The following is a 25408-nucleotide window of genomic DNA, read 5'->3' as shown; positions in this document are numbered from 1 at the left end:
ACCCAAAATGGTGTGTAAAACAGAGGTGTGCAGCATGCCAGGGTGGTGATCAGTGGATCGTGTAACACAGACAAATTCAAAATTTTGTCAGTGCTGGAATGCCTAATCAACCTTTTCTTCAGAGGGCTTCCTTGCCTGCTCCCAGAGAACTCAGCTGGCAGAATCCTAAGAAGCAATCTAGTTTGAGTGTGAAAAGCAGTTACTTGAGGTAAACCTAAGAGCACCCATAACCCTAGTGCCTCAGACACAGGTGCATATTATTGCTACACTGGTGATACAGTCAAACACTGAAATTGCTTCTGTGTAATAAGGGTGCAAACTAAGCACATGTTGGAGAGCTTTGTTTCAGAATGGCGAGTTATGTTTATTTCTACCTGTTACATAGCACAAATTATGAGCTAAGCAAACCATATGCTGTGCACACATTATAACGATTTCTGTTTTAGGCCATGCTGTCTGAGAGAGAGCTCAATCCTTATTGGAAAGACGGTGGTACAGGTTTACCACCAGAGAAGGATGAAGCAGCTCTTGTTAAGAAAGGTAAACAGCAGCTTTTAGTAATAATCTCAAATTTCTGTCTCTAGTCTCTGTGTTGCTAACAAGTTACAATTTATGTAAAGAGATTGAGTAACATGTAATGACATAAAATTTGGATGAAAATTCAGTAATGAGTTTTGGACTAATATCATAGTATTTGTTTTGTGGAATTTTTCTTCACTGTTTTTTGTCTTGAGTGGTTTGTTTTGTCTTGAGTGGTTTGGCCTTCAATATCTTTACAGAAATTCCCCATTTTGAACCAAGACAAGATAAATTGTTATCATCTCATTTGGTTCCTTTCATTCCATTACAGAAATTATAGTTTTAAAATATTCAACCACAGAAGTGTGAGTCACATTAAAATGAAGTACATTACACATGCAGTTTGTGAAAAATATTATTTCTGTAACCTTTTCACTTCTTTCCTTACCTAGGGTTATCCTGCCTATTTCCAGCAAAAGCAGTTAGAAAGCATGTTTTCATCATGTCATGAAGCGTTTATTATGTGATAAGAAGGGTCCTTGTATTCTGTCAACAGGGAACAGTAGGGTCCCTGGCTTTTCTCTTTGGGAGCCTTTTCCTGTGGACATTCTGTCCTGCAAGTCATTAGCCTCATGCCCACTTCTAGGAGTCAGAGATCAGAGATCTGTAAGAGGTGATAGACATCAATAGGTATCTGTCCTGAATGTTAAGACATCTACTACCTTCTCAAAATGGAAAGCAGTGGATTACTCATTAATTTTCAGAGAGGGGGGATGCACTTGTCTGTATGTAAAGGGTATGCCAAAGAATGGACACAGGAAGTAAGAACAGTAAGGAACATCTTTAATTTCATAAAAAAACCCATCAGCTTCTCATATGCCACTGCTGTCTTGGAAACTGCTTCCTGTGTCCTGTGATAAAATGGAAGAGCTTAAATTAAATTAGTGATATTGAGGTATATCCAACATTGACTTATAGAAACATGTAACTATATTATTATATTCTGTTTTTCTTTTGCACCCTTTCAGTTTTTACATCAAACTTTGGTGATGGTTTAATGTCACATACCGAGTAAGGTTAAACAGAAATAACTACTGAGATATAAAACAACCTCTCATTGATTTCTACTTCAGTTACAGTGGTAGAAGATGCTGGATTAAGTTGGTTACGAAAATCATACCAAAGGATGAAGGAACAGGCTGAGAGAGAGAAACGAAATTTTGAGGAGATTGTAGCTGAGAGATACGGGGTAAGGATCTTCAGTTAATTTCTTTTTTCATTCTAGTAGATGCTTGGAAAAGGTTGTTTCATGTAAAAGTACAAATAACGTGTAGTGTAAGAAATAAAGACATAGGAAAAAATAGCCTCTGAAGCCTATCTCAAGTAATGAAGAGTTTAAAGCTACCCAACGTTTTATAACTCTTTAGTTAAATGTCTAATATATGGGAACCTATAGCAAATTTAAAATCCTTCTCTTCTACATCACAAGGTTCAAATGATCCCAGTTACAAAGTACCTGAGTGTTTCCAAAATTGTGATGCATACTAGAAAAATACTCCTGCATGTAGTGAATAAAAATCCATGTGGTGGATAATAATAATGCCAAGACTAATTGGAGAGCTGTGTTAAATTTTACGAAATATGAGTCTTGTGGCCGCTTGTGATCTGCTTGGTCCAGATATTTTGAGAGAGCTGCTTGGTTCTGAAGACTTTACACATCTTAAAAGTTTATTTTTTAGGAGCTAGTCTGTCATAACATTATTAACTCTGGAAAATTTTCCCCCCTCCATTAATTTATTGTCTTCAAAAGCAAAGGTCAAAGGTGTTGACTGTTAAATCTTGGCCATGGTGTTACATATGAGTTTTCTGTGGGATTTTTGATTAGTCTGATTTGGCTGTGGAAATATTGAATAAAACGGTGTGATTTCATATTGTTGTCTTTGAACTGAATGGTAGTCACTCCTGAGTGATGAAACCAACGTGGTCACTGCTGGTGGAAATTGTTCAGTGCTAGTGATTGGAAAGAATATTATTTTTAAGAATATTTCTCAAGAAACTAGAGTTCAAACTGCATGAACCACTTGGTCTGCTGAAGTACAAGATAGTAACTGAAAGACATCTCTACCTGATTTGCTTCAGTATGTAATGTTTTTAGAAGAAAAAAAAGTAATTGTTACCTTTTAATTCATCTCCGAAGAGGGAAGAGGAATAGTTCACAATTTGCATAATTGCCTAACAGAGTATTTATCCAGAAAGCCAGAGACAAAGGTTCAAAGCCTATTTGAAGTTACAGATTTTTAACCCACTCTCCTGTGTTTTTAAGAGTTTAACTAGATTATAAAATGGTTTAGTGGGAACGTCTGTTGGTTCTGTAGAAGTTGAGCATCTGGTGAGCATAAATAAATGCAAAGTTAACGAGTAAGAGAGAAGAAGCCTTTCTCCATAGATAAGCCCTCAGTCTCCAGGTTGCCAGGAGGAGACAGTTCTGAGGCTCCGGTCTCTTTTTCCATACTGGTCTTCCTTTCCACTCCATGGCTCATGCGTCGCCCTTTGCACAGTGGCTCACTTTCAGAGTCTGGTGCCTTTGATGTCATACTTTGTAGTGAGGTTCACAATGATTTTACCCCATGATTTTAAAAGCTGTGTGATTTTTTTGTTTTTGTTTTTGAATTTTTATTCTTTCTTACAGTCAATGGAGATATTTCAGTCACGATTAGAAGAAGCCGAAAAAGTTGCATCCAGAAAGGAAAATTGTTATAGAAGTAGAAGCTGGAAGAAAACTGACTATTCAGAAAGTGAGAAAGAGAAGAAGGAACAGCGTATGAAAAAGGAGACACGAGATAAAGATGACAGAAACCGGAGCATGTTTGGGAGCTGTACTGGAGAGAAGTATGATAAGGGATGGGCACAAGGAGAGAAAGGTTACAAAAGAGATAAGTCAAGAGAAGACGAAGAATGTGGACACAGTAGCACAGATTCTGTATTAAGAGGCTACAGCTCCAAAGCAGAAAAAGACTCCAATGAAAAACGAAGTCAGGAAAAGAGTTCATCTCTTAGCAACGTGAAACACAAATTTTTGAAACCTTCTGAAGATGATTTTTCGTTTTACAATGTATCTAGAGACTACAAGTCACAGCAGCCCTCTTCTAAACTGCCGGTTCATAGCTCTTTGAGCAACCGTTTCCAAAAACCTAATGAGGATACTGCACTGCAGACCAAAACACACAGAGAAGATAACAATGAGAAATTAATGTCTGATCAAAAATCAGGTAATAGGGAACAAATTGATGACAACAGCTGGGAAAGAACTCCAAGTGGTGAAAAAGAGAAGTCACAACAGGAGTACCTGAATGATATGCCTGAGAAGAAGCAAACATTATCTGATAGTAAAACATTGAGTTCTAGGTATTTTTCAGTTTTACTTGTCTTTTATTTGCTGTATTTTTAAAGGCAAAATGTACTGGAAGCTCTATCATCTTTGTGACAATATTAGATCTGATCCTATCAGATTTCTTCAGTCAGGAGGAGGCTAGCCTTCCACCTAGGGGCAGCTAAAATGGACCACTGTAGAAGTATGAACACTCTTTTCTTATCCTGTCTCTTCAGCATATTTGGGAATTTCTAATGGTAGATTATTTTCTGCTTCTAATGTTTGTTCACAGTGCAGTAAAATTGGCCTCCTAAGGCAAAAAACCTGCAACACAGTATCTTAACTATTGTTGGATTTGGAAAAGACAAACTTGAAATGTTGAAAATGCTGACTTAAACCTGAAATGCTGACTTAAACCTGAAATAATTAATACAACAGGGATGGATTTGCCACCCGTGAGATGAACTCATATGCAGTAGCATATGAAAAATCGGAGAAAGCATTGGTTAGAAAGGTGTACTTTTTTGTGAAAAAGAGGAAAGTTGAATAGGAGTGCGAAGGGAAATGCAAACTAATGTTCAGGAGCAGTTTCAGTTTGCCTGACTTGCTTTAGTGAAGGACAATGGAGAGTAGTAAGGAGAGGTGATCAGAAATGTAAGTTATAGACAACTGAGCTTTTGCTCTACTTGAGGCCACCTCTTCTCCAGTGTTACCAGCTGTCCAGTGATCTAGTGATATGAGTAGTGTGGATGTTACTGTGAATGTTTTCCTTCAAATCTTCCTGATAGTAGGTAGGAATATGCAAAAGTAGTTTAGAATCAGAGTGATGTTATTTAATTGCCTGGGAAAGCTGGACGAGTAAATATTCTTGGTCAGAATGTGTAAGAAGGATGATATGATTTAGTTGGAAAAGCATTTGATGAAATACAATCAAGTGTAATTCCTTCTTCCTTACATACTTATGTCAGTTATTTGCAGAAAATAATTCTTACATCAGGTTTATGAATTCACTTTTCATATTTAATTGTTGGGTTCTAATAACAAGGTAATACCTTAAATGTATTTATTTGTAACTGTTCCTATGTGCAATATTTGCAGATACCTCACTGTGTGTTTGCGAAGAAAAGCTGTATGTTAAATGAGTACTGCATGGCTAACCAGAAACAGGCAGCTTAGTCTACACAATTGTTGATACTGTATAGGTTGGATATTTTTTCCAGATTTTACTTACTATGTTTCCTACGTTGGTAGGAGCCAAGGAAATTTTCTTATGAGGAAAGGCTATGGGAACTGGGGCTGTTTAGTCTAGGTAAGAGGAGACTGCAGAGGGATCTCATTAATATTTACAAATATTTAAATGGTGGGTGTCAAGAGGTTGAGGCATCCTTTTTTTCTGTTGTATCTAGTGACAAGACAAGGAGTAATGGGATGAAGCTGGAACACAAAAAGTTCCATTTAAACATAACCTATTCCACTATGAGAGTGAGGGAGCCCTGGCACAGGCTGCCCTGGGAGGGTGTGGAATCTCCTCTGGAGGTTTTCAAGACCTGCCTGAATGCGTTACTGTGTGACCCGATCTAAGTGGACCTGCTTTGGCAGGGGGTTTGAACTGGATGATCTCTCAAGGTCCCTTCCAACCCCTACCATTCTGTGAAATTTACATTTTCTTTGGTAGCAGGAACAAATCTGTGTAAATGACATATGCTACTTTAGTAAAGTCTATCTCTATTCTCAGTTTTGTTTCCTCCGTGACTTACAGGAAGAGAATGCAAGATCTATCAGTGGTGTCTTACAGCTGATGGCAAATAGTTCTGACATCCAGTAACTAGTGAATTGCTGGTTTGGACTGGTGATGGTGCAAAATGCAGAAGCTGAGCGAGACAGACCATGTGAAGACCCTGCACCTCGCGGGTTTTCTTTGGTGGTGTTTTATTTTTGTTTTATTTTGGGTTGTTTTGGTTTATTTTTTGGAAGGGGGTGAGGAGGAGCTATGGAGCTCTGCTTTCAGTGAGTGATGTGTTGACCTGTGCAAGTGACTGTGTATCCAACTGCTTGCTCATTTTCCTTCCTGTAGAGGGAATCAGAAAAGCAAAAGGGAGACAAACTCACATGTTGGATAAAGACAATTTAACAAATGAAGAAAAGAGACAAAACCAAGTTGATGCAAAGGCAGTCAGGCACTTGCCACCTCCCACAGGCAGACAGATGCCAAACCAGTCTCTGAGCAGCAGCTAGAGAGTTTGCTTCCCAGCTTTTATTGCTGAGCATGAGGTTATGTGGCATGGAATAACCTGTTTGCCAGTTAGGGCCAACTGTCCTTTCTGTGTCTCTTCCCAGCCTCTTGCCCACCCCAGCCTATTTTAATGGGGGTAGACAGTGAGAACCAGAGAAAGCCTTGAGGCTGTGGAAGCACTGTTCTGCCACAGTCAAAAACACTGGTGTGTTATCAACACTCTCACCAGTCAAGTCCAATGCACAGCATCATATGGGCTGCTTTGAAGAACACAAACTCCATCCCAGCCAGACCTCGTAGAGCTTGTATTTATCGAATAAATATCAGTGATACCATTGCTTTATTTTTGTTATCTTAAATGAAACAACTAATCTTTTGCAGTCTTTCCTTTCGTTTGTTTTTGTTAAATAATGATGATTTGCATTTTTAAATTGCAATTACAAAAACTGTACCTTTTAGCTTTTTGTTACCACGTATAGTAAGTCCAATTGTAATGGTAAATGCATAGAACTGCAAATTTTGGGAAACTAGATTGTGTGTGGAAGCGGTTTGCCTATTTCAAGTTCAAGGAATTCAATTGCTATGCTAGGAAAGATAATTACTTTCTTTTCCTCACAGAACAGAACTAAGTATAGGAACTATTTAGCTGATACTTTTGCATGTGTTTTCTGTTTTAGTGTTGTTAAACCCAATTGTCTTTGTTCTTTGATATTTTAATTCTATTTCTTAGCCAATGCAATTTCTGAGCTGATTTATTAGTAAAGTGGAGATTACTTAGGCCTGGAAAAACCATATAGCTTCAGCTTATTGACTTAATTATTTCCAAGTTCTTTGAAGCTGACTCTTAACTCCTAAGTTTCTGAGTGTTTGAAATAGCATATGCCCTGTCTTCCTGTTTCCCTTAGTGAGAATTGTCTTTTTTTCATGGAATTTGTAGAAAATTCTCTATTTTGGTAACATTTCAGGTTAGGATAAGTGGGTTAGTTATCTATTGGGAATAATTTAGGAGCTCATGTTTTCTTTATCAAGAAAAATCTTCAAGTCTTGTAGCATATATACTCAGTGATGATGTTAGTTGCAAAAAGTACATCTTCATTGATGTAAAGGCTTGTATTAATAGGTGTTGCTGGTTCAGTTCCTCATCTCTCACTCTGACAAGGTACCTTTTAAGTTTTATCCCTTCTAAACCACAGAGTTTCTTTAACCTGTCAGTGAGTATTTTGGACAGTTACAATATAGATTAATTAAAAGTGCTGATTGGATGTCCAAGGGGTCTCCCAGGAGGAAAAGTCTGTCCAGCTAGGGCTTGCTGAAAATCACACTTAATAATGTGACTGCTTCAGAGTTGAACTTCAAACAAGATAATAAGCAAATCAAAACAATGTCTCTATTCTCAAAAAAATCAGGCAATTATTCAAGTGCTATCACCACTTAAAAAGAGAATAAATAATAATAAACACCTCTCTACTGAAATAGTCTGCTTTGTTTTGAAAAATATAGGTTAGGGTGAAGTGGGAACTTCATGTTTGAGAGTTCTGTTTCTAGTTAAGTTAATGTTTCTGCTGTGTTTTCGAGTTTTGGATTGGGTATCTTTAAAACAGACAAAAGTAATTTCCTCTGGACAGGGGAGATCTGGCAGTTAAAGATGACACCATCTTCAAAGCTCTCCCGTTCTTCCTTTGTTGTTTAGTGAGTGAATTTTCTCTCTTTAGTAGCAGGGACCAATATAATAACTATATTCTCATGTCTCTTTTATGTTAGGTATTTTACTTTTGGAGTTAGTTGGTTTTGGTTTTAGCTTAGAGGAAAAGAGCCAGACTTATTTGATGCATATTTGCAGTTAGTTCTTAGATACCTTTTTTGTTATCATAAAAACATAAGAGGTTCCAAAGAAACATAAGGAAAAACTTCTTCACTGTGAGGGTGAGGGAACACTGGAACAGGCTGCCCAGAGGAGTTGTGGAGTCTCTTTCTCTGGAGACATTCAAAACCCACCTGGATGAGTTCCTGTGTGACCTACTCTAGGAAGTCCTGCTCTGACAGGGGAGTTGGACTGAATGATCTTTTGAGGTGCCTTCCAGCCCTTAAGATTCTGTGATTCTGTGAACTCATACACTGAGCTTTTCATATTAAAATTAAGACAGAATACTATTTATTACTAGCTATAGCTTCTCTAGAGAGACTTCTTATTTTGAAAACTGTATCAGTTAATTTTCCATGGAAACTGTACCATATGAGCTATAGCAGCTTTAGAAACAAAGATTGCAGCCTTGTCAGGTAAGTATGGACACACAAGTAGTTTTTAAGAGATAGAAGACCATTTGGCATACATGAGAACAGAGTGATTTTGACGAAGCTGAGGAGTGAAGACATGACCAAATTGAGAAAGGAGAATTATACAAAGTGAATTTAAATTACTCTCTCTGCTCCTTTTTTCCTTGCTTTTTGTTTGCTTGTACCTGCTACCGGCTCTTACCTGTTTTTTTTATGCCAAGAAAATGTTGATAGATAGTGCTTTTTATTTTAATTCATATCAAAATTAAAAGGAAACATACCTCAAAAATGTTATTCAGGCTTTTTGACTTCAGAGTCCTTGGCAACTTCTGACTGAAAATATATTTTTATGACATGTAGTTATCAATTATTTTGACAATAGGAGCATATGTACCAGTACACTAGGCATATAATACTTAAATACATGGGTGAATGCTACATTGTTTTTCTGTGGGTTTAGTGCTGCTGGTATTTTACAGATCTTCATCAAAGGATGAGCCACCACGAGTTCTTAGCGAAGAGGAGATGAACAGACTGGGAGCAAGGATTGTGAAAGCAGAACTCATGGGAGACATGGTAATGTCTTTGCAAAATTGTCATGATTTACTGCTTTTTTTTCTTTAAAGCTCACAGTGGTTTAATTGTTAGAAAAAGGATTGATTAAAGCAAATAAAGTCTTGCAAAATTCTATCAGGTAAGGTTTGAAGATACTGCTTTACTGTAACCTGCTTTAAATGCAATTAAATTAATTAAATTAAATTTAATTTTGTAGACTAGAGTAGAGCATTCAAGTCCCCAGGTTTTATACTGTTAAGCAGCATAGCCAAAACCAGCTGTTCTCTGCCTTTTTTTGGTAGGATTTAATGTCTTATTAAACAGGGAGCAGGTGAAAGCTACAAAGCTCCCAGACCGTGTTACAAGGTAGACAGTGTCTGGTGCTTTTGTTATTTCAACAGCTTTGACACAAGTAGATGCTTTATGGTCCATAGCTCTTCTGTATAGGCATACTTATTAATTATGATATGGAAACAAAAATCTGAAGGGAACTGCACAGGCCATTGCATCCAGCTCTGCAGTGAGAACAACTACCTCATGCTTTGTGGTAAGCTCCACAAAATGTCTGCCTGGAATGAGACTCGGTTCACGGAGCTGAGAGAATTGCACAGCTGCATGTTTAATATTGCTTTAGGAGGCTTGTTTCAGACAGCAACTTGAAGGAGCAAGAGGTTTGCAGTTTTGGACCACTCCAAACTCTGGAAATGTTTTTTTTTAAATTAACTTAAATATGGTGATAGTAAGTTAATTGTATTTAGAAGTACTGCCTGGAAGTTTCAACTATAACGAGGTCATAGTCTGTTAGTTTTTAAGCTATATTTTTCAAATGCTTACTCTGAGTAGCTGTTCTTAAGGAAGTACTGCTGACATTTTTTAAAGAATGTGACTATGGGCCTTTGTATTCTTTTAAAAAGATTAATTTTTAGTTCACATGTTTACCTTGCCTCTTGTGACAGAATATTTGTACCAAAATCTGCATCACTAAGAAGCAATGAATAAAACATATTATAGCTTACACTACAGTTGATACTTCCTGAGAGCCATTGATTCTTTGATTTGTGGGAAGTTAGGTTAGGAATTTGTTAGGTTGTTTGGCATATGAATTTATTGATGGATTAGGACATAATGTTGATCTTTGTTAAAGCTCCTATCACATAATTTAAATTTTATTATAAGAGTTCATTTCATATTTTTTTTTTCAAACCCATTTTATGTTCTTCCAGAGACTTCACATGCGTATTTGTTATGTAGCTTTCTAAAATTTGAACAAATCCACCTTTACACTTCTTCTAGAAAGATTTATCTATTTAAAATCTTATCAACTTATTTCTAAAATGAATTGTAAGTAACTTCAGACAGTGTATGTTCTACTAGATATGAGTATTAATGATTTAAATAGATGCCTCCATGTTTTAATGGATTGTTTTCCTAGTTAATATACAAAAAAATACTAGTGAGGAAGAAATTTGTAAATGTAATTATATGATAGATTTGTGAAGGACTGGTGTTAGTCACCTAAGGTATTATTTTCCTACAGGGAATATGATTGAAGCTGTCTTTGCACTTGTTGCCATGAAATACTGGAGAGGGGAAAATTTTGCAAGGACTCTCATGCTCAGCTTTAATAGTATTGTCCAAAGAAAAGTTTGAGCACAAGTGTGTGCTTTTGCTTTTCATTTGTCAGTAACTGAATATGAGTAGTTTGGATAAAAATATACAGGTGTTCTGTGGGGAAAGTGCAATTCTTTTACTATTACTCCATTTTGTTTGACCAAAATCATGTAGCAGAAGCCAATATTACAATCTCACTGTAATTTTATATGTACATTTTTCTACATATGCACTCTGAGCTAGCCTACTTAAAAGGAACTACACACAACCAACCACAGTATAAGTAATGAAATAACTAATCTTTGCCTTGTTGCTCCTAAAAATATTTTTTTCATGGATTTTCTCTGATCAAATTGAAAATGCAGCTTGTTTAAACAAGTTCATTCCCACACACCAGGACAGATGGTTATGAAACAGCATGTCCTAGTGGACAGAACTCAAGGTTGACCATGCAGGACAAATGAATTCTGAATCTATTTTTGCACGACTTGCTGCTTGGTGTTGATCAAGTGACTTAATTTTGGGATGGCAAGTGTAGACATGAGTTTTAGAGTCCAATCAATGAAACTGTCAAAGTGGTCAGAGTATAAACGGTATTATTTCTTACAGGTTGATACATTGTCACCTGGCAACTCTTAGCAAACCAAGATATCCTAAAATGCTTGTATTTGTATAATAAACAGATGAATGAGAAAGCAGGAGCATCAAAACCAATTTATACAAGACTTTAACAGTTTTCATTTTGTACCTCTTGTCTGTTCTAATACCTGAAGTAAGTTAAGTACCAAAGTTGGACATATGGTGTAGAGATGAGAAACTGCATAGCAAAAATGTCTGAGAGATACTTCCCTGGACCCACTGTGTGCATTTACATATAAAAAAATAAATAAAAGGATATGTAGCATAAGCTAGAAAGGTTATACAGTTGATGTGTTCAGTCTTCCTTATTTGTTGTCCTATACATAAAGTAATACGTGTGCATAGCTACACAAAGCATTTATTAGTCTAACTAAATAATGTTGAAGGATATTTTTTCTGATGTCTTTACGTCAATACATGTTTTTATAGATGCCTCTGTTCTGAAGAGTTTTTTAAATCTTTAGTTGAGTGTGTGGATTATACTGATGTGTTTTCTTTAGTCTTTTGTATCATTAGATAATTAAAAAAACCCAAACAAACCATGAATAAATGGCATGAATAGTTAAGATCTCCACAAGTTTAAAATGGTTGAACTAATGTAGTACCACCACTTTCTTTGAAGGACTTGGCTTCAAAACTTCAAACAGAACTTGAGAACGCTCGCAAATTGAGAGAGACTCAAGGGCAGATTTCAGCAACGTCTGGCAGAGAGGTAAGGGGAAAATAGTCTTAGTTTCTTTGTGCAAACACAAATGATATGATATGGGTGGCAACTGAATTATAGAGAACACTAAATGTATCTAAGAAAATTGCAAGATGTGACTTTAGGTGAGTTACTGTTCAAATTGAATTGTACTTTTTGGTGGTGAACAAAACATTCTCCATTCAACTACTTCCATAGGATTTTTCTTTTTTTTTCTGGTAATATTTTCTCAGTAATGTTCTATGTCTTTGGTTAAAAATAAACTGATATAAGTTGTGTTGTTGACTATGCCGGCTGTTACATAACTACAGTCTCTGAAGGAACTGGCACTTCAAATGTTCTTAAAGGATAGTATTCAAGAAACTCATAGTAATCTTCTGTACCAACTTTGATATAGCTGCAAGAGAACAGATTCAATGTCTTCATTTATGAGCAATGTCCTTGTGGTGGAGAGGAGATTTTTAGGCAGAAGCTAATTTTCTTGTTCAATTTCACCCTGATTCCATGGTTAAAATTCAGCCACAACTCATCTGAGTTTGGAAAGCCTCTAATATTTTTTATCAAAAAATAAAGCTTCATCTCGGACCTCATACCTAGACTAGTATTTATCCAGTCCTTAGAAGACAGACTGAACTAGAAGTTAATGTGTAGCCTCTTGCTGACTAGATTGTGGCAATAATATTACAGACTCGGACCTTGAGTTCACAATAGATTAAGACTACAAAAGCTCTGGTAGATAGACTGCGCTGCATTGCAGTGGAATTCTTAGCTGTGGTGTTTCATGTATATACAAAAACCTGAATAAAGCAGACTGGAGTTGTGTAATTACACAGGAAAAAATGCATAGTGATTTTAAAATCAGGAAGTAGAGAGCGTGTTATGGGTGGTCCACAGAAGGGTTGATTCCTTAGAGTTTGAGTCATGAATGACAATTTGAATCAGGCTTGGTCTTAATCATAGTCTAATTTTCATGATATTTTTTAAAACTAGAAGCATGTGGTCATTGCAAAAGTACCATGTGTAAACACTACTTGAATTTTCATCCTGAGGGCAATTGAGCTCACATCTTTTGCATCTACGAAGTGATAGGCTGCTCTGTAATAGGGAGATTCCTCCCTACGTTTAGTAAGACCAAGCTCAACAATGTGAGAGTTTGATGATTCAGAAAGATAAGCTGACAAAGAGGAAAAAGTCTGCGTCCTTCTGCCCAGACACGGGTCTTACCTGTTTTGGATTGGCTTCTGAAAAAAGCATGAGTAGTCCAGGAGGAGCTTTACTGAAAAAGAAGGGTGTATTGTAGACTTGAATAGATTGAAAAATAGCATCTGGCTGTCCTAAAGCCTCAAAAGGGCTGACTTCTTAATTTCTATTTGTCATTATGCTGTAAGATAATTATGATTCTTCTTTAATCTTTTGTGTGCCTGTCCACGTGCATTTCTGCACTCCTGTGTGCCTATTACTCATGTTGGATCTGGGGATTTACAGGCTGTGTCCACTCCTTGTCCTGCATTGCCTTTAAACACGGTGAAAAAAAGTTGTGAGCGCTCCTAGTCTGCCCCTGCTTTTTCTTCCTCTCCTGTGGGAGGTAGAGTAAGCCCCTATTGACCACCTCAATATTGTGATTGATATAATCTTCTTTGGAAGATTGAAGGGATTTAAAAACAGAGCTCTTTACTCTCTGAAGTATCTCAGATGCAAAATGTCTACCGTCATGAGTTCCGTGTTGGCTTTCTCTAAAGCTCAGGATTAGCTTCTTACAAAATTCCAATGTAGGAGCTTGTTTTTTAGGTCTGTTCATCTCAGGATGCTTATTTTTATTTTGGAGTACATCCATCTTGGAGAAGTGAGTTTTGGTTTGTGGGATCCTGCTCAGACTTCCTGTGGTTTGCCAGTGTAAATAATCCTTTACAGATACAACAGGATTGATGTTTGTATTCTACAAAGGTTAACTCTTGAACTGCATCATGCCAAACAGCATCAACCTGTTTACAACTTGTTGTAAAGTTGCTCAACTTCTTAGTGGTAAATTGACAGTTTCTATTGAGTCATCTGAGTTCTGATTACTGTCAGGGCTTGCTTTACAGATAGTGAAGATCTTCCTGCACATTTTAGAGGTATATCTTTATGAATATGCCTTGCCTGTGCCTGTTACATGGCTACTTCTAGCATGAATGACATGGCTTTTGAGTGTGAACAGTCCAGCAAAGCTGACAGTTGTTCTATCTTAAGTCACATCCTTGTGATAGTTGCTGTGGTAGTCTTACTGGTTTTACAGCTTCAAACTGATTTTGGACTACTGGGACGCAATCAAAAATCTGTTGCGTACTCCTGTGTATTAAGGGCCAGTTGTATCACAGTGTGTGTCTAAACAGCCCAGAAGATCAGAAACCATCTCACAACATGAGAGGCTGATTTGTGAAGGTGTGCTTGATATACAGTATGAATCAATCTTTCTATAACATTGCCCACCTAACTGATATCCCCAGTCATTTCAGCCAGATGAAGGTAAGATACCTGAAGCAGTTTCTGCAGAAGGGTTTCACAAATAGATTCACTACTGATTCCAAAGTTTTACAGCTTTGCTTCTGCTTTCAGGGGGCTGGACTAGATGATCTCTAAAGATCCCTTCCAACCCCTACCATTCTATGAACCATTCTATAAATAACAAGCACGAAGCATTTTATTCCAGGCAGGTCTGGTTCCATGCAGCAGCATAGTTAATGTCATGCAGAAGGGTCCTGAAACATGACCTTGCCTTATTTTCACTTCTGTTGAGAGAACTGGGAAGATAAATGAGGAAGCAGTAAAGGCAATTCTGAATGCATCTCCCTAGGAAATTTTTTTTTCTTTTTGATTAATTGAACATGATCAATTTTCCAATTCAGTTCACTGTGTGACTGGATGAAGACTTATGTTAGGCTGAGGGGGTGTGCATGGGTGGCTGGAATTTGTACGGAACACAAGATCAATTCTTTTGACAGTGGTGCTGGTTTATTCTGCCTTAAAGTGCTCAAGAAGATACAGACTGAAGGGACTATAAAGTGGTAGCTTAAATTCTGGTTTTGTTTGGTTTTTTATAAGTAAGAATAGGGACAAATCTAGCTCTTATAATCTGTTTGATTTAGACAAGAATTCTACCCCAAGCAACTTCAAAAAGGTGGTTTTGAAATACAGTTTTCAAATACTGATGTTTGGTGTTCAAAAACCTTATGTTTGTTAGCTGATTGATTTCACCAAGCATACAGATCCTGCTAAGACCATTTTGTGACTAGTTTTTGTTTGGGGGCTGAAGTAATCCATAGTTTTAGGACTTGCTGTTTGTGATACATTTAAATGTTGCAAGTAGAGATTTTCAGCTGGAAGAAGCAAAAAGCATGAATGTGTATACATCTTTCTGAACCTAGGATAGCAAGAAAATGATAAAAGATCCTGAAGCAGAAAGGAAATCCGTAGCTGCATCCTGAGTAAGCTTACTTGGGTAATTTTATAGCAAAAATTTACCTTGAGGAAGAGGATTGTTTTTCTCTCTTTTCTTCTTTGTTCTTGGCATTTAGTGTGGTATTTCTGTTAAATGAAGTGAACAATCACAAATAATGTTACAGGTTTTTTGTGTGTGAAGCTACCCCAGATTAAAAATCAGGACAGGCTAAAACATATTTGGAATCTCTAGATATTGGGGGGGGGGGGGAAAGTAACATTGTCTTAAACTGTTTTTCAGCAATATTGAAGCATGTGTTTTATGCACTACCAGGCCTCAATTTGACTGTCTGATATTTGATTTGTTTTCAACAGCTCGCATTCCATATGTCCAAAGTGCAGAAAAGATGGAATTTATTAGTTGAGTTGTTCTTAAATTGTTTGTGGCCTTTGAGTAGCTTTACAAATGGAATTCTTTTGCCTGAGTTGAGATATGAATTTTTCAATACATTTTGTGGGTTTTTTGAAGAGGTTAGTTTTTATATATATTTGTCTTGAAGGTATGTAAGTAGCTGTTATCTTGCTTTTTTGGTACAAAAAATACTAGGGAATGTTGTTTGAGGTTACTGGTTCACTGAAGTTGTTTAGTTTTTTCCACTTTATTTTTTATCGTAAGTAAATTCCTAGTTAGTTGTGCTTAGGAGAGCCAAGCAGAATTGCTTTTATCAGGAGGAATGCCTGAATATGAGGTTAAGAAGGTACAAGTTTACTACTCCACAGTGCACAAAAGGATTATGAGAGGACACTACCATGTATCAAGCTGCCCTAAGTTGGGAAATTTCTAACAAGGCTTTGTGAAACAGAACACCAGACTAGACGGTAGTTAGAGGTAAAAGGTACAATGATTAATATTTTGTCTCCTTGCACCTCTAAATATGTCAATGTCTCATAAGTGCATCACAGGTTATTTTCTGTATTAGAAACATTAAATAAACGTTTTGATCCTTATGTTTCTAGTTTAGAATATGAAATTAGATTTAAACACTCTAGACACCGGAAGAAGCCTGATTTAGGGCAAGCTGGGTTAGATGGCTCTCATGAGGTAGAGACTGTGCGTATCTGTTGTAAGTGGAAAGTCTGCGACTTAAATCATTACGTGCAAAATGCATCAGCACCTCAGCTAATTTTGTGTGCTCAGCTCCAGTGAGAGACATCGACTTGTCTGAGTGTAGCACCCTGAAAGTCTGTAGACTGAAGTTATCTGTGCAGCGTGTCTGTTGCATGCAGCGTGGTGTCTCACCTTTGGTAGAGTCCCTTTGTTGTTCAAAGAAAGTTACCTTAAGGGTGTAGTCCTATCAATTTTAGTAGGATTACAGTTGAACTATCTGTTAGGTGAAATTTGAGGCTTTAAGTGGCTATTGGACTTAAATACTTGAGTCACATGTTTACAAATACAGTGAAGGCATGGACAAAGACTTTTTGAAAGGATGAATTACAATGTAGACTGTGCTTTTTTTGCCCTTGTGTCAGCAGGAGAAAACCCTCAGAGGCTAAATGCAAAATACGCATTTCGACTGTGTGAAGGGCTTAAAAATAACAGTGATTCCTTGGAAAAACAGCCAGTTGTCAAAAAGTAAAGTAGCTGCTTTGTGTATGTTGATGTATAAGTGTAAATGTGCATATGTGTAAAATTTAGATAGGGATTTCTACTTTAGAATAGGAAGTGAAAGAAATAAAAAAATAATCAATGCTGTGAGGTGTTTTTTTTTTTTCTATAAAAAAACCCAAACACTCTCCCCAACCAAAACCCAAATCACCCTGAAAATTAACACTCAAAATTTCAAGTTTGCCAGCATGTTTAATTTTACGTTTGGAAATTGAGACTATAAACACAGATATTTATCTGCAATGAAGATATTTTGTTGTAAAAATTTACCTGAAATATGTTTTAACAACACATGGTTGAGAAGTTTTTCATTGGGATGTACCCAATGAACTTAACTACAGTTGTAGTGCTGCTTTTATACGTGATATATAAGGAATACTTAAAAAAAATTAAAACTGTTTCTCAGAAAAATATAGCTGAGGAAAAAAACCTAGAATGCTGAGGATGAATGATCCTTGCTAAATGCACAATAAAAATTTGTGATTTCATGTGAAACTTCAGATGATGGGGAGATACAGCAGCAGATGGCTCTTGGCCTGTTTACTCTCAGATGTTTTCACCTCATCATAATTTCTAATTCCTGCTGTCCTATCACACTTCAAACATGTCTGAAGGAAGACTGTGCCGTTCTTTCTTCAGCAAATTTGTGTTTTCCATACAAAAAATTGTCTAAGTGGAACAGGGAATAACAGAGATACTTTTGCAGAATGGTTTTACTATCATTAGCACATACTTTTAAAAAATAAGAGGTATATGTAGTTTCTGGTGAGTGTATTTCCTGAACTCTCTTGTTGATGTTACCAAGAGAAGATTACACAACTATTTGTAAGACAAAAACATTAAGACAAAATGGCTTAACTTAACTGAATGTAATTTATAGGAAATTGGGTTTTGCAAATAAAAAGGACTGGAGAATTTGTATCAGTAACTGAATGATGTAGAATATCTTACTGGATTCAGTAAATATAACAAGCATAAAAGGGCAGAGCGGATAAAACTCGAAAGTGGAGTATGCTTTGACACTGGAAACAAAAACCATATCCTATTGCATGCAGCACTTGTAAGTGATGTCATTTTTTTCTAGCTCTGATTTTCTCCTAATACTATGTTGAATTTATATAAATAAGATGAGCTTAATTTTTTTTAATATAATATATTGTTAGCCTGTGCAACTCAATGACTGGGGGGGGAAAAAGGGAAAGAAAGTAGTCTTAAGAACATAATAATTTTCTAGTAATTAATGATTTTAGTTATAAGTACAAGCTATGGTTTGGAGGTATTTTTTTTGTTTGAGGGTTTTTTTTCTTTTCCTGTCATGGTGTTACATCGTGTATTAGATTTACTAATGTCTATCCTCAGTGTTAAGCACAAGGTCCTGATTATGGCAGACCAACTTTCTGGTCTTGCAAAAGCTATTTTAATCCCATTTATGTATTAGTTCAATACCTTCTGAAGTTGTAATAGTGATGCTTATCACTTTGTTTACTGAGTCTTTCTTGAACTACTAAGTACTTAAGTGGGTTAGCTCTTGCTTCCTTTCCTCATGCTCTTTCTTAGTCTGATCTTTTTCTGCTATAAAAAAACTAAATCAAAGATAGAAGTTTTGTACAGTGGACTGCTGTTACAGACCTGGGACTGTTGTAATTCCATTTTACTGTGAGATTGTGTCATGGTTTAACTGCAGCCAAGCACCATCCAGCCACTTGCTCACTCCCTTACCCCTCCTCCCATAGGATGGGGAGGAGAATTGGAAGAGAAGACAAAACTTGTATGTTGAGGTAAGAACAGTGTCATAACTAAAAAAAAAAAAAAAGAAAATAATAATAATAAAATGTAATACTAATTGAGAGAAACAAAACCCAAAAAAAGACAAGTGATGCACGATACAGTTGCTCATCACTCACTGACTGATACCCAAGCAGTGACTGTACCCTCCCTGGCCAACTCCCTGCTTTATATACTGGGCATAACATTCTGTGTTTTGGAATGTCCCTTTGACTGGTTAGAGTCAGCTGTCCTGGACATGCTCCTTCCCAGTTTCTGTGCACCCACAGGCTCTTCACTGGCAGAGCAGTGTGAGCAGCTTTAGAAAAGGCCTTGATGTTATGCAAGCCCCACTCACCAGTGTTAGCAATGTTCTTTTCAGCATAAATCCAAAACATAGTCCTGTAGCAGCTACTAAAAGAAAATTGACTGTCCAAGCTGAAACCAGGACAGATCCAAAACTTGGTCTTGTTACGGAGAATGGTCTACCTACTCATTTTATAAGCATTACCTTGAAGTTCACAATTCCCTTATTCTCAATAAACAGCAGAGCCCGGAGGGTGGTTTAGATGCTTTGAAATCTTTCTAATGTGGAGACTCCAGGGTTGTGGCATGCCCTTACCAACTACCAGCAGTGAGGGAGACAGCCTGCTCCTTCTAAATGGGATTGACTCATCCTTATGGTAACTGCGGTGATCGTGTGTAAACGCAGCTTGAGAACCTAACAGAAGGGTTTCTGACTGAAATGGGAGAAGAAACAGTAATGGAAGAGGAGATAGTAGATGGAAAAGATAGCTATGTGCAACATGCTGAGAAGTCATAGATGTCTTCTAGATGCTTACTTAATACTATAAGGTCTGACTTCTCCAACAGGAATTAGACAATAATTGAAGGTGTTTCCATTGGCCATAGACTGTAAGAGAAAGGAAGGAGGTTGTATGCATAGTCCAGCATCTTAATTTGTTCATAGCTAGCATTTGATTGTAGAGATTTCTTCGTTGATGAAGACTATTGCTGAGCTTTATTTTTCCTTGAATACACTCTACTTGTACCACTTTAGAGAAGCTCTTGGTAAACATTTGCAGGAAGCTCTCAGCTCATGCAGCTTTTTGTTGGCTCAGAAAGAAAAAAGTTTACTCTATCTCAAAATATATTGTTTCTTAAAATATATTTTATTCTGTTCAGCTATTAAAATTGAAAACCAGTTCTAGCCAAGCAGATCCCATCTCAGATGCTTGATCTGCTCTTACTCCCTTTGTTCAGCTATGCCAGTGTCCTCAAATTAAGCTACGCAGCTGGTGGCAAAACTTTTCCATTTCCTCCTGTAGGATTATGGAACAGGCATCAGATCCAGAGAGTTTTTTTGTATTTTTTTCAGAACTACATTTTCTTTATTTATGTATTTAATGTAAAACATTTATCTTTCAAAACCAGACTTGTCTGCTTTGTTTTATTCCGTTGGGTGTTAGTTACTGTATAGTGGTTTGTATGTTTGGTGAGAACAACTGTGTACTTTGCATATTTAATTGACCTGAAGTAAAAATTCATGTTCTTTAATTCATGGCAGCAAACAATTCTCCTCTCATTCTGTAAATACACACTATCTTTGTTCATTTCAGACTGTAAATTATATTGTTTATATAGCAGTTATCGCAAAATTCAGGGATAGTGACGGAGCCTCTTCTCCAGTTTCAGCTTTAATATTTAATAATATGCATCATAAGTATTTTAATATATATATTTGAAGCCTATATTGTACTCTATTTATGGAGATAATATTTACCTGATGATTAATAGTTTAGTGGTGGGCTTGTCAGTTTTACGTTAGTTGTTGGATTTGATCTTAAAGGTCTTTTCCAACCAAAATGATTCTATGATTCTATAGTTATTAATGATTATTATATTACTGTCACCATCTTCTCTGTCTAAAACGTAGATTAATATACTTAATATTTAATAATATTTCTTTAATATAAATCATTAATTGAGAGGCTAAGAGAGGTTTGAAATTATGTAATGTCATGTCACTGCAGGAGGAAATAATAGTTTCCAGATAATAAAAGCAATATAAAACTGAATCCGAAAGCCAGACTCAAGCAAACCTCTACATAAAGCACTAAAAGATGATTATTGCCTCCCTGATGATAAATGAGAAGAGTTTCTGGGAATATTTGGAAGATTCCCTAAATCATAATGTGTGAGTCATGGCTTTTCCCTGCAAAGGCTCTTTCCCAATATACCACGTTTGCTCAAATGTAGAGGAATTCTGTTCCTTATTACAGTTGTGTGAATTTGCCCATTACAAGTGTTAGGTGCATCACTCTGTAATTCCTAGAATCGGTCTTTGGCACATTTTAGAGGTCTATGTCATAATTTCCACCCTTCATTATTTTTGTGCTGAGACCTATTTAAGTGATACAACGCATGTGAAGGACATGGATATTATGTATTGAAATTCTTTTCTGGGAGCTGTGTTGAAAATCATTTCTTCATGGCAGCTTGCTTGAAAACTTGTTTTATTCGTATTTCAATTTAAGGACGATTCCTAAATTTCATTCTCTTTTTAAAAGAAAAAGTTATTGAACAGGAAATTGTTATACTTAGAATGCAAATAATTAATTTATTATTCAAATGTCATCTTCTGATACTGCTATAACTATTTGAACATCTTCTTTTTTCTACTAGAAAACTTTCTGCTTCTGATGTGTTTAGAAACAGCTTTTATATTTATTTTTAGTAAGATTCTCCTGAAAATCATCTTTTTCCTTCTTATGTTAATACAATTAACTTTTCTATATTTGTTCTGTGTTTTTAATTCTATTTGGACAGGATTTTGACATCTGAAAGATGTCTCTACCTCTGTTAATATCTTTTAATCTTCTGAGTAATCATGCCTGGTGTATTTGATCCATTGGATTCATCTTGGTTCATAGTATGCATTTATCTTTGGTCTCTAATGTGACTTAACATTAGTCTTCATGCTGTCCATAATTATGTTATCATTTTATCTGCTCCTTTTAACTTCTCTTTGATGAGCTGCTTCTTTTGTTGCGCTTTGTCTTCTAAAGCTAAATATTTTCCTTTTATCTAGAATATTAAACCTAAATATGCTACTGTCAGTCTCATATACCTTGTGTCAGGACCCTGGACTCTTGAAATTAGAAAAAACCCAAACCCTCATCAACTCCAAACCCATGAAAAATCCAAACCCACACAAACCCACAAAAATCTGACAGCTGTAGGTTTTTGATGCAAGGAATTCAGTTAGTTTTATATCTAAATGTTTATCCTGTGCATCTTTTCATGTTGTGTAAATGCGAGCCTGTTGAAATGTCCTGTTAGTACTTACCTTACTGTCTTGTTCTTTGGTTTTACTGTACATGTCTGTGGACCTTAGTAGTTTTCTAGCTCGTTTTTTTTTCTTGTAAAAAACAAAAAAGGGAACATGATATGATTCCATATTCTTCTCGAGCAACTATACTGTTGTTCTACAGTCCATAATGTTAGAAGAACCTTTCTAATACCTACCTTGCATTTGTTCCCTAACTTTGTATTTCTTTTTAAAAAATAATTGATTCTTATTCTCTAGTGATTTTTCTTGCTTTTTTTTCCAGCTTCCATCCTGTTAAATTTAGAGTTTTCATGAAATATAGTGCCCCAAATAGGGTGTAGAGCCATCAAATGGAAGTGTTCATGCACAAATCAGCTTACATTGGTATACATCTTGTGTGTACATTCCAGTATAACGCTTGTTTTCTTTCACAAACTGAAAGTTTTCCTGGCTTGGGAATCATTCACCTGGAGAAAAGATGGTATCTAGAGAGTACTGCCTCTAAAACCAGAAGCTTAGCAGCAGCTTAGTGTTCAGTGAAATTGAGTGATTTGATTTTCATTTGGGAAAATAATAGGCTGCTTAACAATGGCATCTTTTATGAAATGTCTGTATTATGAATTTTTTAATGAAGATACTTAAATCTTGGATAGATATTTTAAAAAGGAATTAGATGCTTGTAAGTTGACATAAGAATCTAATGTTTACTATTCTGTGCAGTTGCCATAGCGCTGCTGTTGTAAAGTCTGTTTTATTAGTGATGTGTTTTTTTGAAAAGTCCTGTATAGAATGAGGTGAAAATTTAGAGACTGGAAACGGAAAAGTTGCAGCTATTCCTTATAGAAAATTTCCATCCCTTTTCTTGTCTTGGCCACACAGGGATGTGGGAAGGATGGGTCTGATTTACTTGGTCAGCATTTTTTTGGAGACTCCGTGGAGGCAGCAGGCCTCTTTACAGAAGAATCTAACAATTAACAATGTCTGAAGGGTCCTTTGTATTCAACTCCTGTTACTTGCTGCCTCTTCTGTGTGTGGATTCGACTAGTCTTGAGAGAGCTCCCTGCTTTGCTATGTGGATTTGCTAGGATTGAGACAAAGTAGGTTTTTTTTCCTCTTTAATGTTTCATTTCAGACTAATTAGCAATGCTCTAGATTTTGGAATTTTCACTCCAGCATCTGTGGTTATGTCTTTAGCTTCCAAACTTGTGGAGTTAAGCCAGTCTTTAAGGAACTAGAGCAATTGTTATGATTCCTGTGACATGTTCTGTGTGGGTTAACATCATCTTTGCTTTCCCTATCTGCTGTTTATAAATTTTTAAAATTATTCCGTTTCCTTTCTACCTTTTTGTATTGCTCTTTTGGTGAATTCCCTCTACATGATTAACTTGTGTTAAGTCTAAAACACTTAGCCTGTGAGTGTAGTTGTCTTTTCCAGCATTTCAAACAGAATTTTGTGCTTATTTCAGCCAAATGTTGCTGATGGATGAGTTTCTTTTTGTGAGGTGAAGTACTCCTTAGGAAGCATTCTTCCTCTTCCCTGTTCTGTTTTTTTAAAGCTTTGCTTTTCTTTGACATTCCTCTCTACCAACTCCTTCTACTGTTAAATTTTTTCTAATATCTGTTACAGTACTGAACTTTCCTAAGTCATAGGTTGTTTGACCATTACAATAATCACAAATGTCCACGTATTTTGACTTTTTTTTTTTACACACAGCAACTTGCATCAGTTATATCTCTTTGTTATTATATCCAGAATACTCCATTTGCATTTGTACCCCATTTGAAAGTGTGATGTGCATCTTGCTGCTTTTTACTTATGTTGTCTTCTTTCTCCAACCTGTTGTCCTTTGTCTTATGCTGATTGGTTCTTTTTGTGGTTGTTGTGTTTTCAAATTAACAGTACCTTGAACGTGGTAGGGATGACAGGTCTCACACCTGTCTGGACAGCATAGTGATAGAAACACAGTACCCCTCTCTGGTTATCTCTAGCCAAGTCTGGCCTTTAGCACATGGCAAATGTGGAGTGGAGGCACATGGCCTTTTTTTCTCTCGTGGTTAATCACCTCTTCTTCCCCTCTGAACAGAGAGAAAACACCTTATCTTGTGAAAAAACTAACAGCTGAGGCACATATCTGCCTGCTGCTGGAAATAAGTAGTGTTGCGTGCATATTCTCTGAAATATCATTATTATTATTGGGGACAGACCAGTGTTGGTCATCTTGGTTCGCTTTGCAAAATGACATTTGCCTTTTGTGATACAGACGAAAGAAATTTTACTTACTTAGACAGCTTTTGGTCCGTAACTTCCATCTTTCTGTAACTTCTCTTGAAAAAATATAGTTAAGCCGTTGAAGCTGGCATACTTCAATGTCTACAGAATTTTCAGACTTTATTGGGGTTTCTGGGACAAGCTTTCATTAGACAAGGAAGACTGATGTAAAACAGGTATCAGTTATTTGGTGGAAAATAGTTTCAAACTGAGACAAAGAAATTTGTTTATAAGATTTGACAAAGGCTGTCCTAGTATAACCAGATTTAGTGATGTCCCCATTATTTACTTTTATTTGATTTAATTTTAGACATCTTTGTAGTGTAATCAGGAAGCTCTCAAGCTTTTTAATTTTTTTTTTCATAAATTCTCAATCTTTTAGAAAGTTAAAAACTTATTTTTTCCGGTGAAGAATTTCTTCCCTTTAAAAAAAAGTTTATGTATTTATGTATATCTCTTTAGTTAAGTCAGAGAACACCCCTATGAAGTGGGAATGTACTACTGTCCCTGACTTGGAGGGAGCTGCACTGACCTGGCTCTTGACAGGATGTCCATCATCTGAACAGATGTCTGTCAGCTGAAAATGTAGTAACTTGAAAGAAATTCTGTTCCAAATGAGAATCACAGAATCATTTCAGCTGGAAGAGAGCTTTTAAGATCATTTAGTCCGGTCTTTGTTCGAACATTTCCCTAAGTACAAGAAGAAGTTAGTTGGTGGGAGCAGATGAAGGTATGGGAAGACTGAGGGCTGAGTGCATTAGAGAAGTGGTATGGAACAGTAATTATCAGTCCCATGCTTTACTTGCAGGCAACTGGCAGCAATAGTGGAGGTGTAATGAAGTATTTAAGCAATCATTTGGGAAATGGATATATTCATGCTACTCCCTGGTATTTTGTCTGAAGGGCTGTAGTCCATGGGAGTACTTTCATCACTGTGCTCTGTGATAATACTCTGTTTTCATATGTACTGATAAATTCTGTCTAGCTTAATGACTCCTGTACAGGTATTCCAGGCCTCCTCCTCTCTCTGTTTGGTGGGTAGAGAAGTTGTGTGAGA

General features: G+C 36.5%; 1 protein-coding gene across 4 annotated transcripts in view; it reads left to right on the top strand.

The window, feature by feature from the left end:
- Positions 1-25408, top strand: part of CWF19L2 (CWF19 like cell cycle control factor 2) — a 74053-nt gene that overhangs the window by 16549 nt on the left and 32096 nt on the right. For all 4 annotated transcript variants that reach the window (XM_061991901.1, XM_061991920.1, XM_061991911.1 and 1 more), the window contains 5 exons: positions 447-540; positions 1653-1768; positions 3209-3924; positions 8876-8972; positions 11824-11913. In XM_061991901.1, the coding sequence (XP_061847885.1) occupies positions 447-540; positions 1653-1768; positions 3209-3924; positions 8876-8972; positions 11824-11913 (1113 nt within the window). The remainder of the gene's footprint in view (positions 1-446; positions 541-1652; positions 1769-3208; positions 3925-8875; positions 8973-11823; positions 11914-25408) is intronic.

This window comes from Colius striatus, chromosome 1 (assembly GCF_028858725.1).
Source record: "Colius striatus isolate bColStr4 chromosome 1, bColStr4.1.hap1, whole genome shotgun sequence".
Lineage (NCBI taxonomy): Eukaryota > Metazoa > Chordata > Aves > Coliiformes > Coliidae > Colius > Colius striatus.
Note: the sequence above shows the minus strand (reverse complement) of the source record. Positions and strands in the feature narration are given on the sequence as shown.